Source organism: Saccopteryx leptura, chromosome 1, assembly GCF_036850995.1.
Source record: "Saccopteryx leptura isolate mSacLep1 chromosome 1, mSacLep1_pri_phased_curated, whole genome shotgun sequence".
Classification (NCBI taxonomy): Eukaryota; Metazoa; Chordata; class Mammalia; order Chiroptera; family Emballonuridae; genus Saccopteryx; species Saccopteryx leptura.
In genome coordinates, this window is record NC_089503.1 from 93,585,445 (window position 1) to 93,601,741 (window position 16,297).

Genomic DNA, 16,297 nt, shown 5'->3' on the forward strand with positions numbered 1-16,297 from the left:
CTAAATAAAACTGTACAAATTATGACCTTATATATTTATGTGCCATAAATACTGTTTGCTATAGGTCTTGGAAATAATTTTGCTTCTCAAAAAATATATCCTTGCTCTCGCGGGATAGCTCTGTTGGTTAGCGTATTGCCCTGAAGTGCAGAGGTGACTGGTTCAACCCACCTTTGGGGCACATTTAGGAGCAGGTCAAAGCTTGTGTCTCTCTCTTTTCCTTCCTCTCTCTCTAAAATCAATCAGTAAAAATTAAAAAAATAAAATAAAATGTCTTCCTTATAATTTTTGTTTTAATAAATTCATTCTCTATAAAAGATAATAAAGAAACTTTGGATCATTTTAGGTATGAATATAATGCCCAAAATTGTGAATTATTAAAGATAGAATGAATAATTGTTTTGCTGTATGTTCCTACAGGAATTGTTAAACTCTTTTTGTAAAGGGATTGGATAATGTTTTTGACTTTACAGGCTGCATAGTCTCTCTCCTACTCAACTCTGCTGTTTTAGCTTGAAAGTAGCCATAGACAACACATAAATGAATGGATGGATGTGGCTGTGGTCCAGTAAAACTTTATGTCCAAAAGAGGTGGTTTACAGAATTTTGTCCATGAGACATTGTTTGTTTAATTCCTGCTCTATGAGAAGATTAATTGTTATTTCCCCAAAAGGAATTATTTATATAGCTGCCATTCCAAGTGTCCTTAATTTTTCTGAAGATATATGCTTTATTTATTTATTTTATTTTTAAATAGGAGCACCGAGGCTAAAATGTCAAGAACTCTTGAATTATATCATGGACACAGTGAAAGATTCTTCAGATGGTGCCATGTGTGGAGCTGACTGTAGCAATATACTTCTCAAGGACATTCTTTCAGTGAGAAAATACTGGTGTGAAATATCTCAGCAACAGTGGCTAGGTATGTTTTGAAGTTTCTTCCTAGTGAATTTTTTTCTTGTGAAATGATACTTCACCAAAAGTGTAGCCCGAGTCTTACTGTATCCCTAAATGACTGCACAGTTTAACAGTACTTTAGTAAAAGTAAATGACTATAGAATCTTATCCTACATTTTCACTTATTATAAGCTACCTAAATTATTTTCACTGGCATTATATTAGGTGCCTGCTATCAGAATTGGAATTACAAAATTGAAAAATGCCAGTCACTGTCCTCAAGGACTTGATAGTCCAGTGGCAGAAAAAAACCAAGCAAACCAAAATTATAATTTTATTGGATACAGAGGTGTTTGGGTGCAGTGAGTTCACACATCAGTGACACCTGAACTCAGCGATGATTAAAGCTGAAAGAAGAAAACCAAGAGAGATATCATAAAAGTGAAAGCATTTAATGTAATAAGTTTTTCTCTAAACACTGTGTTAGTAACATCTCACAAATATTAACAATGTTATGTTTTTATCTTCTTTTTCCATTGATTTGAGAGAAAGAGAGAAAGAGAAGCATCAAGTTGTTGTTCCACTTAGTTCCATTTAGTTGTACACTCGTTGGTTGCTTCTCATATGTGCCCTGACTGGGGATCAAACCTGTGACCTCAGTGTGCCGGAATAATGCTTTATCCACTGAACTACCTGGCTAGGGCTATTTTAATTTTTCTTCAATTCAAAACATGTTCTAGTTTTTCTCAAGAGTTCTTCTTTGACCCATAGATTATTTGGAAATGTGTGTTTAATATCCAGTTTGAGAAATTTTTCTGGTCCCCCCGCTCCCATTTTTATGGTTTCCAGTCTCGTCGCATTATGGTCAAAGAAGATTCTTTTTTTTTTTTTCCATTTTTCTGAAGCTGGAAACAGGGAGAGACAGTCAGACAGACTCCCGCATGCGCCCGACCGGGATCCACCCGGCACGCCCACCAGGGGGTGACGCTCTGCCCACCAGGGGGCGATGCTCTGCCCATCCTGGGCGTCGCCATGTTGCCACCAGAGCCACTCTAGCACCTGGGGCAGAGGCCAAGGAGCCAACCCCAGCGCCCGGGCCATCTTTGCTCCAATGGAGCCTTGGCTGCGGGAGGGGAAGAGAGGGACAGAGAGGAAAGCGCAGCGGAGGGGTGGAGAAGCAAATGGGCGCTTCTCCTGTGTGCCCTGGCTGGGAATCGAACCCGGGTCCTCCGCACGCCAGGCCGACGCTCCACCGCTGAGCCAACCGGCCAGGGCGAAGATTCTTTTTTAACTATAAATTATTTGTAATTGTTATGATTTCTTTTTTGACCCACAATAAGGTCCAACTAGGTGAGTGTTTCATATGCATTTGAAAAGAATGTATCTGCTGGGGTTTTTTGTTTGTTTGTTTTTTCATTTTTCTGAAGCTGGAAACAGGGAGAGACAGTCAGACAGACTCCCGCATGCGCCTGACCGGGATCCACCCGGCACGCCCACCAGGGGCAATGCTCTGCCCACCAGGGGGTGATGCTTTGCCCATCCTGGGCGTCGCCATGTTGCGACCAGAGCCACTCTAGCGCCTGGGGCAGAGGCCACAGAGCCATCCCCAGCGCCCGGGCCATCTTTGCTCCAATGGAGCCTTGGCTGCGGGAGGGGAAGAGAGAGACAGAGAGGAAAGCTCGGCGGAGGGGTGGAGAAGCAAATGGGCGCTTCTCCTGTGTGCCCTGGCCGGGAATCGAACCCGGGTCCTCCGCACGCTAGGCCGACACTCTACCGCTGAGCCAACTGGCCAGGGCTGTATCTGCTGTTTTTGATGAATTAGTCTATAAATGGCAATTACAAAATTGGTTGATATGTTTGGTTCTATAACAGACCGGTGTGGAAGTGTTAGTGACAAGTATGGAAATGCATTTGCAAATACATACAGCACTTTTAAAAGCTTTGGTTGCCAGGAGAAGGTAAAGAGGGGTCCTGTTAAAGATGAGAATGTCTGGTTGTGTGTGTGTGTGTGTGTGTTTGTGTGTGTGTGTGTGTAATTAGAAGAATTTAGTAGAGAGACAGTTGTTGAACACACATGAAAATTGATTAGTATGTTTCCTGAGAAGAAGGGGTTCCAAAGAAAGAACCCTAGGATTGTCCCAAGGAAGAAGATAGTTATTTTAATAAGGTGGGAAGGAAGAAAAATTAAAGTCTTTAGTGACTTACATGTACAATAAGTATAAAATCTGGACCTTTCTTCCAAGCCTTGGAAGCACTGCATAGTTTTGCTTCTGCCTACCTCTCTGATCCCTTACCTCACTTAACTAAAAGCCAACCCCTATTCTTGTATTAATTTATTTTTTTACAGAGACAGAGAGTCAGAGAGAGGGACAGATAGGGACAGAGAGACAGGAATGGAGAGAGATGAGAAGCATCAATTCTTTGTTGTGACACCTTAGTTGTTCATTGATTGCTTTCTCATATGTGCCTTGAATGTGGGGCTACAGCAGACCGAGTAACCCCTTGCTCAATCCAGTGACCTTGGGTCCAAGCTGGTGAGCTTTGCTCAAACCAGATGAGCCCGTGGTCAAGCTGGCGACCTCAGGGTCTCGAACCTGGGTCCTCAGCATCCCAGTTCGACGCTCTATCCACTGTGCCACCGCCTGGTCAGGCCCTCCCCTATTCTTGCCATTTCTGTGCTCTAACTATAAGTGCCCATTATTTGGTTTTTCTAATCAAGTGGTTTTCAAACATTTTTTTAAAAAATAGAAAATAGGCTTTTTTTTAAAGAGCAGTTTTATATTCACAGCAAAACTGAGCACAAAGTAGAGTTCCCATAAACCCCCCTGACTTCACACATGCACTGCATCCTCCACTATCAACATCCGGCACCAAAGTGGTAACTTTATTTCAATCAGTGAATTTAGGTTGACACCTCATACCACTGAAAGTCCATGGTTTACATGTATTAGGGTCACTGTGGGTGTTGACAAATTCTGGTTTTGACAAATGTATAAATGGATTCACCATTAAATGTATTAACCATTAAAGTATCATGCAGAATAGTTTCACTGTCCTAAAAATCCTCTGTGCTCTGCCTGTTTATCCTTTTCTCCCCCCATTCCTAGCAACCATTTGTCTTTTTATGGTCTCCACAGTTTTGCCTTTTCAAATTGTAGTGTATATCCTGCCGAAGGAATTGCAGTTTTGTCTTTTCCAAAATGTCATGTAGTTGGAATCATACAGTATGTAATCTTTTCATTGGCTTCTTTAACTTAGTGATACACGTTTAAATTTCATCCATGGTATTCCCGGCCCCCAGTCCCCCGCCCCTATCCCTCTCGGTCTTCTCTGCAGTAGGAGCAGCTCCTGCCACAGCCCCTTATCCCCTGAAAATGTACGCCTGCACCAAGTTTGTTTCCACCCCCTCCTTGGAACACCTCTCAGCTGCTGACCCGGTCACTGTCTGCAGTGGTGCTGAACAGACCAGAGACACTGAAAGATGAGAGCCTCGGCAGCTGGGCAGCCCCACATACCCCGACCTCACTTATTTCTAGCCGCAGCTTCCAGACCAGTGCCATTTCAAGGGACATTGATACAGCAGCCAAGTCCATCGGGGCTGGGGCTGCCACAGTGGGGGTGGCAGGCTCTGGGGCTGGAATTGGGACTGTGTTTGGGAGCCTCATCATTGGTTATGCCAGGAACCCTGCCCTGAAGCAACAACTCTTCTCCTACGCCATTCTGGGGTTTGCCCTCTCAGAGGCCATGGGGCTCTTTTGCCTGATGGTGGCCTTTCTCATCCTCTTCGCCATGTGAAGGAGCTGTCTCCACCTCCCATAGTTCTTTCTCCCTTGACTTGCCTGCCCGTGTGTTCCTTTTCCTATACCTCCCCAGGAAGCCTGGGGAAAATGGTTGGCTCAGGGTTAGACAGAGGGAAGACAAATAAATACTGTATTAATAAGAAAAAAGAAAAAAGAAAAGTTTCATCCATGTTGGCTGTGGCTTGATAGCTCATTGTCTGGATATACTACAGTTGAGTTATCCATTCATTTCCTGAAGGACACTTTGATTGCTTCCAAGTTTGGCAATTATGAATAAAATTGCTGTAAGCATCTCAGTGCAGGTCAACTTTCACATCATTTGGGTAAATACCAAGCAATGTGATTGCTGGATTTTATGGTAAAAGTGTGTTTAGTTTTGCAAGAAACAGCCAAACTATCCTCCAAAGTGGCCTCTGCTAATTTCTTTCTTAAATATCAGTAAAGCTTAGTTTTTTATCTGCAATTAATTTTAATAAAAAATATAGTTCTAGCCTGACCAGGTGGTGGCACAGTGAATAGAGCGTTGAACAGGGATGCAGAGGACCCAGGTTCGAAACCCCAAGGTCGCTGGCTTGCGTGCAGGCTCATCTGGCTTGAGCACAAACTCACCAGCTTGAGCGTGGGGTCATTGGCTTGAATGTGGGATTTTAGACATAACCCCATGGTCACTGGCTTGAGCAAGGGGTCACTCACTCTGCTTTAGTTCCCCGGTCAAGGCACATATGAGAATACAATCAATGAACATCTAAGATGTCTCCATGAAGAATGGATGCTTCTCATTTCTCCCTACTGTCTGTCCCTATTTTCCCTCTCTCTGTCTCTTTCACACACATCTCATATTTCTGCAGAGACACTACTTTTTTTCCAGACTATTTTGTTTTTTTTTTTAAAGTATGTATGTATAGTGAGCCTTGGGAGATAGAGGATTGATGACTTCCTCCAGAGCAAAGGACAGGCTTGCTTGCAGCCTATTCCTTGTGAAACTTTCTCTCCTGTAACATTGCTCACTGTTAGTACATGTTTTACCTCTCCCTCTTCATGTTACCTTTGGGACTGAGGAATCTATGCAGAAATGAAGGTACTCTGTTATTAATGCTGTGAGAAATAAATTGTTCATTATTAGTCAAGCAGCATTAAAACAAAAAACACTGGGATGTGTACCCTGTGCCAAGTGCTTTGTTAGGCCTGGATGAGGAAACACAAGATTAGAGAAGTTAAGTAGCTTTTCTGAAGTCAGGCTCTTAAAGTGGTGTTTCCAGTCTCTGCTGCCTGAAGTTTATGTCTTGAATGCAATTTATAAAAATAAAACTAAATATTGATGGAATGCTGTTGCTATATTAAATATAAATTAGTATAATTTAAATCTTTATTTTATATGGGATTATTGAGATTTAAATTGAATTGTGGCATTTAAATCCAATGACTTGATAGTTTTCTTTTTTAAAAATGTAACTAGTACTTTTTTTTTTTAAGAATTGTTTTCCATGTACTTCAAACTCTATCTTAAACCTCCACAAGACATTAACCGAGTTTTAGTGGCTAGAATCATTGAAGCTGTGACTAAAGGATGCTGTTCACAAACTGATGGATTGAATTCCAAATTTTTGGGGTTTTTTTCCAAGGCTATTCAGAATGCAAGGTAATCTAATCTCTTTTTGTTCTTTTCTATTGAAAATCCATTTGATTTTGAAAGACTGTGTTTTATATTCAGTATCTAAAAATACTACCAATTTTAAAACTTGGCGTATTATAGTAAAACTAATGGATTCCCAAAGAAAGTATTAGGTCCAACTTTGTGCGAATATCTAACATACAGAACATGAAATGATGTTCTAAGAAGTCTGTCTTGCTTTTCTAATGATAAGAAATGCTAAATACCTTCTAAATAATTTTATTTTCTCCATTTTTGAGGATAAGAATAAAATAGAATAGAATTTGGAAGTATCAGTATTTTACGTTTGTGTGGTATTACCCAGTTTTGTGTAATTTTAGCAGGGAAAGCTAACAGGAGAGATCTCTTAGCACAAAAGAACTATTTTTTGTTGCTGTGATTTTTTTTTTTTCTGAATAGTTCTGACAGTAAGGATATTGTTATTTGAAAATTAGGTTTATTTTCTTTCAGCATGCAACTTCATAAGTGTCTTTAATTTGTGTATTTTTCTTCGTTATACCAAGCTGTGTCCGTTTATTTTCTGTCGCAGACAAGAAAAGATCTCTGCAGGTCTAAATCATATCTTAGCAGCGTTTGTTATCTTCCTCAAGACTTTGGCTGTTAACTTTCGAATCCAAGTGTGCAGTATAGGAGATGAAATTCTTCCTACCTTGCTTTATATTTGGACTCAACACAGACCTAATGATTCCTTAAAAGAAGTAATTATTGAATTATTTCAACTGCAAATTTATATCCATCATCCAAAGGGAGCCAAAACCCAGGAAAAAGGTATAAAGGAAGTTTTTGCTGTTTTGCATTTGCTTCTTCAATTGAAACATAGAGGCTTAAGTATGAAATCTATGTTTGGTAGGAGGTTATGACTTTCCTTTGTATTGCTGTGTTTGGTAATGATATTAGTCATGATGATACTTTCAACACATTTTTTTTAGAATTTGAAGCTGTGGTAGCAAATTGTATTATGCCTTACCATTTGTTTAGCCCAGTGCTAGGTATTACAAGGAATACAAACAAATATGAGATATTATTTCCTCAAGGAGTTAATTATGCAGCAATAATGAGTTGCTAAGAGGTGTAACACGGACTAAGCATAACAGAATTTAGAGAAGGCAGGGCCTTGTCTACCCGCGCATTGCCTTTATTAAAAGATAAAATAGTTAAATGTGGACTGAAAAGAGCCAATCAGATTAGTCAATTTCCAAAGAAGATTTGTACATATAGTCTTCAATGTCAGTTACTCTAGACCCCCGTTTATTGGGAAAACCAAAAATGAATGACCCTGATTCCTTCACATTTTTGTCTTTAATCAAGAGAGTATTACTTTGATGATGTAGCTCCATTCAGTAGAGGAACTTTATTGGGTGGAACTGGAACTAAGTTTCCTCTTGTTCAGGCTGAGTTTGCCTTTGGGCTTGTACTAGCCTTTGGACCAATTCATCATGGCTAGTTTAATGATCTTATTAAGAAATCATGCTACATTGAGTAATAGTAGTCAGAGGGGAGAACTGTTACAGCTATTTCTTTCTTTTTTTTTAAATCAAAAGTAGCTGTGTATATTCATGAGTTTAGTATGTATGGTTAGATATATTAGTAGCCTATGAAACCACTGTGAGTCAAAGAATGGTGGCTTTTTTGGTTTTTCATCTTGCACATAGCTCACACCAAGATGAAAATTAGGTTTATTAGGAGATGGTATGATATGTTTAGGGTTTTAGTTAACTGCATGTTTAGGATGAATTGCAAATTGGTAGGATGATGAGGCTGCCAGAAATGCTAATGTAGTTTTAGGCTATATTAGTAGATTTCATGTTGTTGTTGTCTTTGTGGGAAGTAATAGCCCATTGTTCCCCATACTGGTCAGATCACAGTTGTAGTATTATGTTCACCAGATTTCATAAATTAAACATTTTCATAGAGACTGAAATGTGTCTTGGAAAGAAGATTAGAACTGTAGATAGCATGTCATTTGTACACTAGTTGAAGGAACTGGTATGATGTTTTTCTCTTAAACAGACATACAGAGAACTTAGTCCTCCTATGAAAGAGGGAGCATATTATTTGTATTTGCTTCAAGGGGGAGAAGAAATGAGAGAACATTTGATTGAGATTTTGATTGAATTGATTAGAAAAAGGTCAGAATATGGAAGAATTTTATAACAAATACATAAATTAAGTGTGAAACGGACACGATTATGAAGTAGAACTTGTCAAGGAAATTGTCAGAAGAGGCATTAGTACTAAATAGAAGGTTGGACCAGATGTCTTCTAATGCTTTCACCTTAACAGATGAATAGTTTTGTGAAAGTTGGCAGTACAAATGGAATTTGTATATAAATTATAAATTTTTGAATTACAGGTGCTTATGAATCAATAAAGTGGAAAAGTATCTTATACAATTTATATGATCTGCTAGTCAATGAGATAAGTCATATAGGAAGCAGAGGGAAATATTCCTCCGGATCTCGTAATATTGCTGTCAAGGAAAACTTGATTGATTTGATGGCAGATATTTGTCACCAGGTACAGTAGGTTTTGTCACATTTTGACATTTTCATATTGATTTTTTTTAACTAGGCTTTTAAAATTTGTGTTCTGATAAAAAGCCTATAAAATTACTCTATACATGTAACTAACTACTCTTTGAAAAACACCATAAATATTTAGAACTGCCTTCTGACTTAAAAGATAACTGTTCTGCGCCTGACCTGTGGTGGCGCAGTGGATAAAGTGTCGACCTGGAAATGCTGAGGTCGCCGGTTCGAAGCCCTGGGCTTGCCTGGTCAAGGCACATATGGGAGTTGATGCTTCCTGCTCCTCCCCCTTCTCTCTCTCTGTTTCTCTCTCTCTCCTTTCTAAAATGAATAAATAAAAAAAAAAAATAAATTGGGTAAGATAACTGTTCTGCATATGTATTATAAACTTAGTGAAAAGTGGTGAGGAACTTTTTCATTCTTCAATACTGTCTATAGGAAATAAGATTACCCTAATCCTAATGTTTCTTTTTTCTAAATTGTTGTTCTATTGATTTAGAAATCACATAGCATAATATTCACTATTTTAAAGTGTACAAGTCAGTGGTTTTAATAAGTATTTTCACTATGTTTTGTACCCATCTCCTCTATTTAATTACAGAACATTTCCCAAAACAAAATTTGTACCTATTAGTGTTTGTTCTAGTTCCCCACTTCTTCCAGTCCTTAGCAACCAACCATTAATCTTATTTGTTATTGCTGAATAATATTTTGTTATATGGATATGGTACATTTTGTTTATCCATCATCAGTTGATGGCTTACTGTTTCTAAAGTAAAACAATTTTCCTAGAGATTTGGGTAATATCGTATATAATTTCATTTGTCAGTATTTTCTTAATGCTAAATTTGTGATTTAATTTCTTTGAAACTAGAGGTTTTTGCTTTACTTTTAGATATCTTAGCACTTTTTAGTAAACATTACCAGGAAGTAAAACTAATACTCTTTTCTGGTAATACTTGATTTCTGGAGTACCATTACTATTTTATCATATTTATATAATTTATTACTCTTGCTTTATGATTTCTCTGTGTCTTCATTTGAGGAGAAACATTTTTTACTAACGAACTAGAACACATTAGCAATATAAACAAAATAGATTTTTCCCTTTTTTACTTTACAGGTTTTTAATGAAGATACCAGATTTTTGGAGATTTCTCAGTCTTATACTACTACGCAGAGAGAATTAAGTGATTACAGTGTACCTTGCAAAAAGAGGAAAATAGAATTAGGCTGGGATGTAATAAAAAATCATCTTCAGAAATCACAGAATGATTTTGAACTTGTACCTTGGTAAAATATTACTTTTTTTCTCTCATTGTCATTTTAGTCTCATTTAGTTTTTCTCCTAAAGACCTCCTTTAATCTTATTAGCCAGTAGAATCCTTTAATCTCATTGGCCAGAACTAAGTCATTTGCTCCCAAACCAGTCACTGACAAAGGGGAAAATGATTGCTAGGAGATGTTGAGATCCACCATCATGGGTCACCTGCTAGTGTCAGGGACAGAGGCCACCTTTAAGCATATTGCCATAGCAAGGAATAAGTGAGAATGGCTCCCTGGCAGGCAGTCAGTGGTGTGTGTCTCATAGAATTTACTGAGTTGTATACCTCAACAAAGAGTGATTTTAGCATACATAGCACCTTTTAGTAAACTTAGATTAGGAAGAAATTAAAGATAGCATTCAGAAATCAGAATAATTTGGACCTTACGCCATGACATAAGTTAATTTTTTTTATTTGCTGTGTTCTTTAGTCTCACATAACATTCATAATTATGTAAGTAATTAAATAAATTGTGGAATTCTTTGAAATCATGAAATATTAGGTCTAGTAGGAATCTTTAGAATTCATCCAGTTCAGCCTGTTTGATTTGCTAAAGGGATATAGCTGAAACTGAGAAAGATTAAGCAACTTGCCTAAGGACAATTAGAAATGTGTAGATTATAGTCAGACTTTTATGATTAGTGTTCCTTTGATGTTTACTATGTTGATGTAATGCTTAAATATAATTGAGTTGTGGGGGAAAAGTGTATTGATTTAGATACCTATTGCCTAAGCTCATGTTTGTGGGGAGGGGTTTGTTTCTTTGTTTGTTTGTTTGTTGAGAGAGGGAGAGACAAGAAAGGAAAGAGATGAGAACCATCAATTTATAGTTGCGACACTTTAGTTGTTTATTGATTGCTTCTCATACGTGCCTTGACTGGGCACTTCAGCCAAGCCAAGTGACCCCTTGCTCAAGCCAGCATCTCGGCTCAAGCCAGTGACCTTGGGATTATGTCGATGATCCTGCTCTCAAACCGGCAAGTTTGAGTTCAAACCAGATGAGCAGATGAGCTCATGCTCAAGTTGGCGACCTCGGGGTTTCAAACCTGGTACCTCAGTGTCCCAGGTCAACGCCCTATCCACTGTGCCATCACTAGTTAGGCACCCCTGTTTGTTTTATTTAGTTAAGGGTGCCTGATTCAGATTTGTTAATTTGTTCATTTAGTCAAGAGTTATTTATTGAACACCTGCTATGTGCGCCAAACAGGTGTACAGAGATGAAAAAGACAGAGTTTCTGTTCTTGAATACCACACATTCTGGAGAACTCACAGCAAGTATTTATTGAATTAACTGGATTAATGTGAAGGAGAAACTGTTTTGAGGTTTTTGTTTGTTTGTTTTCCTCTTGGAGGAATATTATTGGTAGCTGAAGAACAGGGATGAATGTGATAACCAAGGAGAATAATATTGTTAGTTTAGTTATTCTTTAAAGTTTTTGTGTAAGGGAAAAATGATATCTTACACAGGTAGGCAAAATGTTGCTACTTCTTGATACTTTAGGAAGTAGGGCCTAATAAAAATTAAGAGCCAGTGTATTGTGAGAGTAATATGGAAAATGATGATGGTGATACTCTAATTAGGATATTGTAATGATCCTGTGCCTGTATATTTATTTTCTTTTAGCTTGTTAATGGAATTGAGCAGATTTTAAATTAACTGTACTTTTTTCTTTCAGGTTACAGATTACAACTCAATTAATATCAAAATATCCCTCAAGTTTACCTGACTGTGAGCTGTTGCCGTTATTGATGATACTATACCAGCTTCTACCTCAACAGCGCCATGGGGAACGCACACCATATGTATTACGATGCCTCATGGAAGTTGCATTGTGTCAAGGCAAGAAATCAAGCCTGGAAAGCTCACAAAATTCAGATTTATTGAAACTCTGGATTAAAATTTGGTCTATTACCTTTCGCAATATAAGTTCTGAACAAATACAAACTGAAAGTTTTGGCTTACTTAGAGCCATAATTCAGGGGAGTTTAGTTGAGGTTGACAGAGAATTCTGGAAGTTATTTACTGGTTCAGTCTGTAGACCTTCATGGTAAGTTGCCTATACATTGTATCAGACTTTGCAGTTTTCATATTTATATATTTATATATATACACATATAGGGGTGGGCAAAAATAGGTTGTTGTGAGTGTGCAAAACACAGAGTTTATTCTGGTATTAACTGTATTATTTATTTGTACTATTTCCATATCAACAACTGTGAACCTACTTTTACCAAGCTCTGTGTATATTCATCTACTCTCTCTGTTCCCCTCTGCCTGATTTTGGTTGTTTGTTACTTCAGTTAAAGATTGTTAAATTCTATTTCAAATGCTTTTTTTGGTTGTCCAGGAAATCTTAATAAATGAATGTAAATTTAGTTTTAAATGTGAAGAGATTACTAAGGCCAGTTTTAAAGAATTAAATGTTTAAACTTTTTATGAATAATTTGATAGTTCATTATTTGTTTGCTCAATATTCATAAATCTTATTTTTTTGGCAGTACAACATACTGAAAGAGGTTACTTTTACCATTAATCATTCTTTGTTTTGTTACAGTTCTGTCGTTTGCTGTTTGACGTTGGCACTGACCAGCTATGTAGTTCCAGAAACATTAAAAACACAAATAGAGCAGAATACATGTGAAGTAAATAGAAATTTTTCTTTAAAGGAATTGATAATGAAATGGCTCTTACTCTATCAGTTGGAAGATGACTTTGAAGACAGTACAGAGCTGCCTCCAGTTCTTGACAGGTAACTTGAATTCACTAATGTGCAGCTGATTTTTAGATTGGTTTAGTAAGGCTCCCTCCATTACTAGCTGATGCTAGATGGCTTTGTTTTACAGTGATAATGCAGGATTTCCTAGAGCTAGCCCTAAATATTAAGTAGTCCCTTTGTTACAATGTTCTTTCTTTCTGTGCCTGTATTTTTGTCCACGTACTTTTACTTTATTGTTGTCTCTCTGTTTTCACAGTAAGAAGAAGGGCAATGTGCACGAAGAATATGCATTTTGAGCACTGATGTGTTCCTTTGTGATCTTCTGTAAATAGGTCCACCTGAACATTTATTCAAGTCAGGTGTATCCTGGAATCATAATGAGAGTATCTGGATGAAATATGTTAAATCTGTGGGCTCTAGAATGGGAAGCAGCTTGCCCATTTAACCTGGAAGACAAACCTAGATCCTAATGCTTAAATTTCATAGTTGTTTGATTTCAGAAATGAGCTTTAAAAATTGCACGATTTTGCTTCTAGGAAGTGTTCAAAAACAATCATAACATAAAATATATGCTTCTTAAATTCTTCTTGCAAGCCCTGGCCAGTTGGCTCAGTGGTAGAGTGTCAGCCCAGCATGTGGAAGTCCTGGGTTTGAGTCCCGGTTGGGGAACATAGGAGAAGAGACCATCTGCTTCTCCACCCCACTGCCTTCTCTCTTTCTTTCTCTCTCTTTCCGTCTCTCTCTCTCTCTCTCTCTCTCTCTCTCTCTCTCTCTCTCTCTCCCTCTCCCTCTCTCCCTCTCTCCCTGTCCCACAGCCATGGTTTGAATCAGGCGTCCCCAAACTACGGCCCCCTGAGGCCGTTTATCCAGCCCCCACTGCACTTCTTCTGGAAGGGGCACCTCTTTCATTGGTGGTCAGTGAGAGGACCACTGTATTTGGCAGCCCTCCAATGGTCTGAGGGACAGTGAACTGGCCCCCTTTAAAAAGTTGGGAGACCCCTGGAATGGTTCGAGCAAGTTGGCTGTGGATACTGATGGTGGCTCCATGGCCTCACCTCAGGTGCTGAGCAACAGAGCAGCGCCTTCAGATGGGCAGAGCATCTCCCTGTAGGAAACTTGCTGGGTGGATCCTGATCGGGGCATGTGTGAGAGTCTGTCTCTCTTCTTTCCCACCTCTCACTTAAAATAAAAAGTTCTTCTTGCAGATATTAAGACATTCAGTATAGATGAAAATAATTTTAAATTTGGATTCAAATTTTAGATGTCAATATTAAAACCAAGCATTGATGTTTAAGTTTAAAGAATACTTTAAATGACTTTTAGATTTCTAAGTGAAGATTTTTGTTTTCCTTGATAGCAATTTCCCTCATCTTGCACTGGAGAAAATTCTCGTGAGTCTCACTATGAAAAACTGTAAAGCTGCAATGAATTTTTTCCAGAGAGTGCCAGAATGGTATGCCATGTAAAGAATTCTGTGTTTTTCTTAAATTATATATCTCATTACAAAGAGTAATAGCTACATCTTAAAAATTTTAGACTAGTTTGGTCAACTAAAAAAAATCACAACTGTTAGCCAGGGAAATGTTTCTTTTAATTTAATGATTGCATTTTATATTCTATAATTTAAATCTAGTTTACTATTTTTAATGCTGTATGGTATAACATGACATTTGCTAGTGGAAAAAATATAGTTATGATGGGAAATTAAGAACAAAAATTATATGAAATTAGTTTTTTAAAAATATGACTCATTTTTTATATCAAATAAAATCTATGATAGCTTTAAAAACTAATGATAAAAAAATGACAATTGAGGAAAGAGAAAACAAAAATAAATGTAAAAACTTCATTTTAGTTGATTGACTCAAAGGCTTACTTTTTCATTCTGACTGGAAATAACTCACTGGCATGAAGATTTCTAATCTCCGTCACAGAGCATCAGATGACAAATCCTACATTTTGGAGAAATCAAAGGTTAATAGGGAAATGCTTAATAATATCCTTTTAACATTTCTGAATTTGCCTTTGAGATTGTAATTATGTTTTCTTTATCTATCTGATACTAAAATTTGCTACTGAATAATGAAATTTGTAATGAATAGTCATCAAAGTCAGAGGAAGAGAATCATTTAAAAGAATAATCCACTAATTGTATCAACAGTCTGAATAAGATAATGTTTTCACTTATATTGTTGCTATATGAAGATGAAGTATTAGGTATTTTGATTATAAATTAAAGATCTTACTTTCTTGAAGTGAACAACACCAGAAAGAGCAAGAAAAGACTTCATTCTCAGCAGTTGAAGAGCTATTTCTTCAGACAACTTTTGATAAGATGGATTTTTTAACCATTGTGAATGAATATGCTATAGAAAAGCACCAATCCAGTATAGGCTTTTCTGTCCACCAAAATCTCAGGGAATCATTGGATCGTTATCTTCTGGCATTGTCAGAACACCTTCTAAATAACTATTCATCTGAGGTGAGATTTTTATTTATGTATGTATATATGTATGTATGTATGTATGTATTTTCTTCTTTTTCCCAAGTGAGAGGAGTAGAGATAAAGAGACAGACTCCCACATGCACCCCGACTGGGATCTACCTGGCAACCTCTATCTGGGGCATGCTTGCAGCCGAGCTATTTTTTTAGTGCCTGAGGTGGAGGCTCCATGGAGCCATCCTCTGTGCCCAGGGCCAAAGTGCTTGAATCAATTGAGCTATGGCTGTAGGAGGAGAAGAGAGAGAGGTGGGTGGTGTGGAGAAGCAGATAGTTGCTCCTCCTATGTGCCCTGAACAGGAACCAAACCCGGAACATCCATGCGCTAGGCTGACGCTCTAACACTGAGCCCGCCAGACAGGGCTGAGGTGAAATGTTTAAAAAGAACTAAGGTTGATATTTCATCCAACTTTGGTTGACTGTTTGGTAGGAAAAATGGGTAGTAAAGGATGGTGAGAAGCTTTGAAAAGAAAAGCGAGAATACATGTTAGCTAATAGTGAAAACAGCATGAAAAAAGAAAACAAGTGTAATAATTTGATACCTTTTTTTGTATCAAGAACTCTAGTAGACACTATAGAAGTAGAATTCTTTGGGTGGGTTTATTGGGAATAATAATGGTTTTGAGTTGAGTGGTTGTTCAATGAAAAAGTGACTCAGTTTTATGGAGGGAAGTGTTACAGTAACAGCAAAGAACATAACTGAAACTGATCTAACAGATTTTAGTGGTCATTGAAGAGGGAAAAGTGATTAATAAATAATAAATGAACTAGCAGTGATCATATTTTAGAGGTCGTCTAGTAATTTTTCATATATCATTTTCTTTGTCCTCTTAAGCCACAAATTCTCTTTGAGTGTGC

General features: G+C 37.7%; 1 protein-coding gene and 1 pseudogene across 5 annotated transcripts in view; both read left to right on the top strand.

Annotated features, from left to right (window-relative positions):
• ATM (ATM serine/threonine kinase) overlaps positions 1 to 16,297 on the top strand; it is a 145,485-nt gene that overhangs the window by 12,047 nt on the left and 117,141 nt on the right. For all 5 annotated transcript variants that reach the window (XM_066371608.1, XM_066371605.1, XM_066371604.1 and 2 more), the window contains exons 5-13: positions 758 to 922; positions 6,171 to 6,336; positions 6,899 to 7,137; positions 8,723 to 8,886; positions 10,021 to 10,190; positions 11,899 to 12,270; positions 12,778 to 12,972; positions 14,297 to 14,392; positions 15,196 to 15,421. In XM_066371608.1, coding sequence (XP_066227705.1) covers positions 758 to 922; positions 6,171 to 6,336; positions 6,899 to 7,137; positions 8,723 to 8,886; positions 10,021 to 10,190; positions 11,899 to 12,270; positions 12,778 to 12,972; positions 14,297 to 14,392; positions 15,196 to 15,421 — 1,793 coding nt within the window. The remainder of the gene's footprint in view (positions 1 to 757; positions 923 to 6,170; positions 6,337 to 6,898; positions 7,138 to 8,722; positions 8,887 to 10,020; positions 10,191 to 11,898; positions 12,271 to 12,777; positions 12,973 to 14,296; positions 14,393 to 15,195; positions 15,422 to 16,297) is intronic.
• On the top strand, positions 4,213 to 4,838 carry LOC136388957 (ATP synthase F(0) complex subunit C2, mitochondrial pseudogene; annotated as a pseudogene).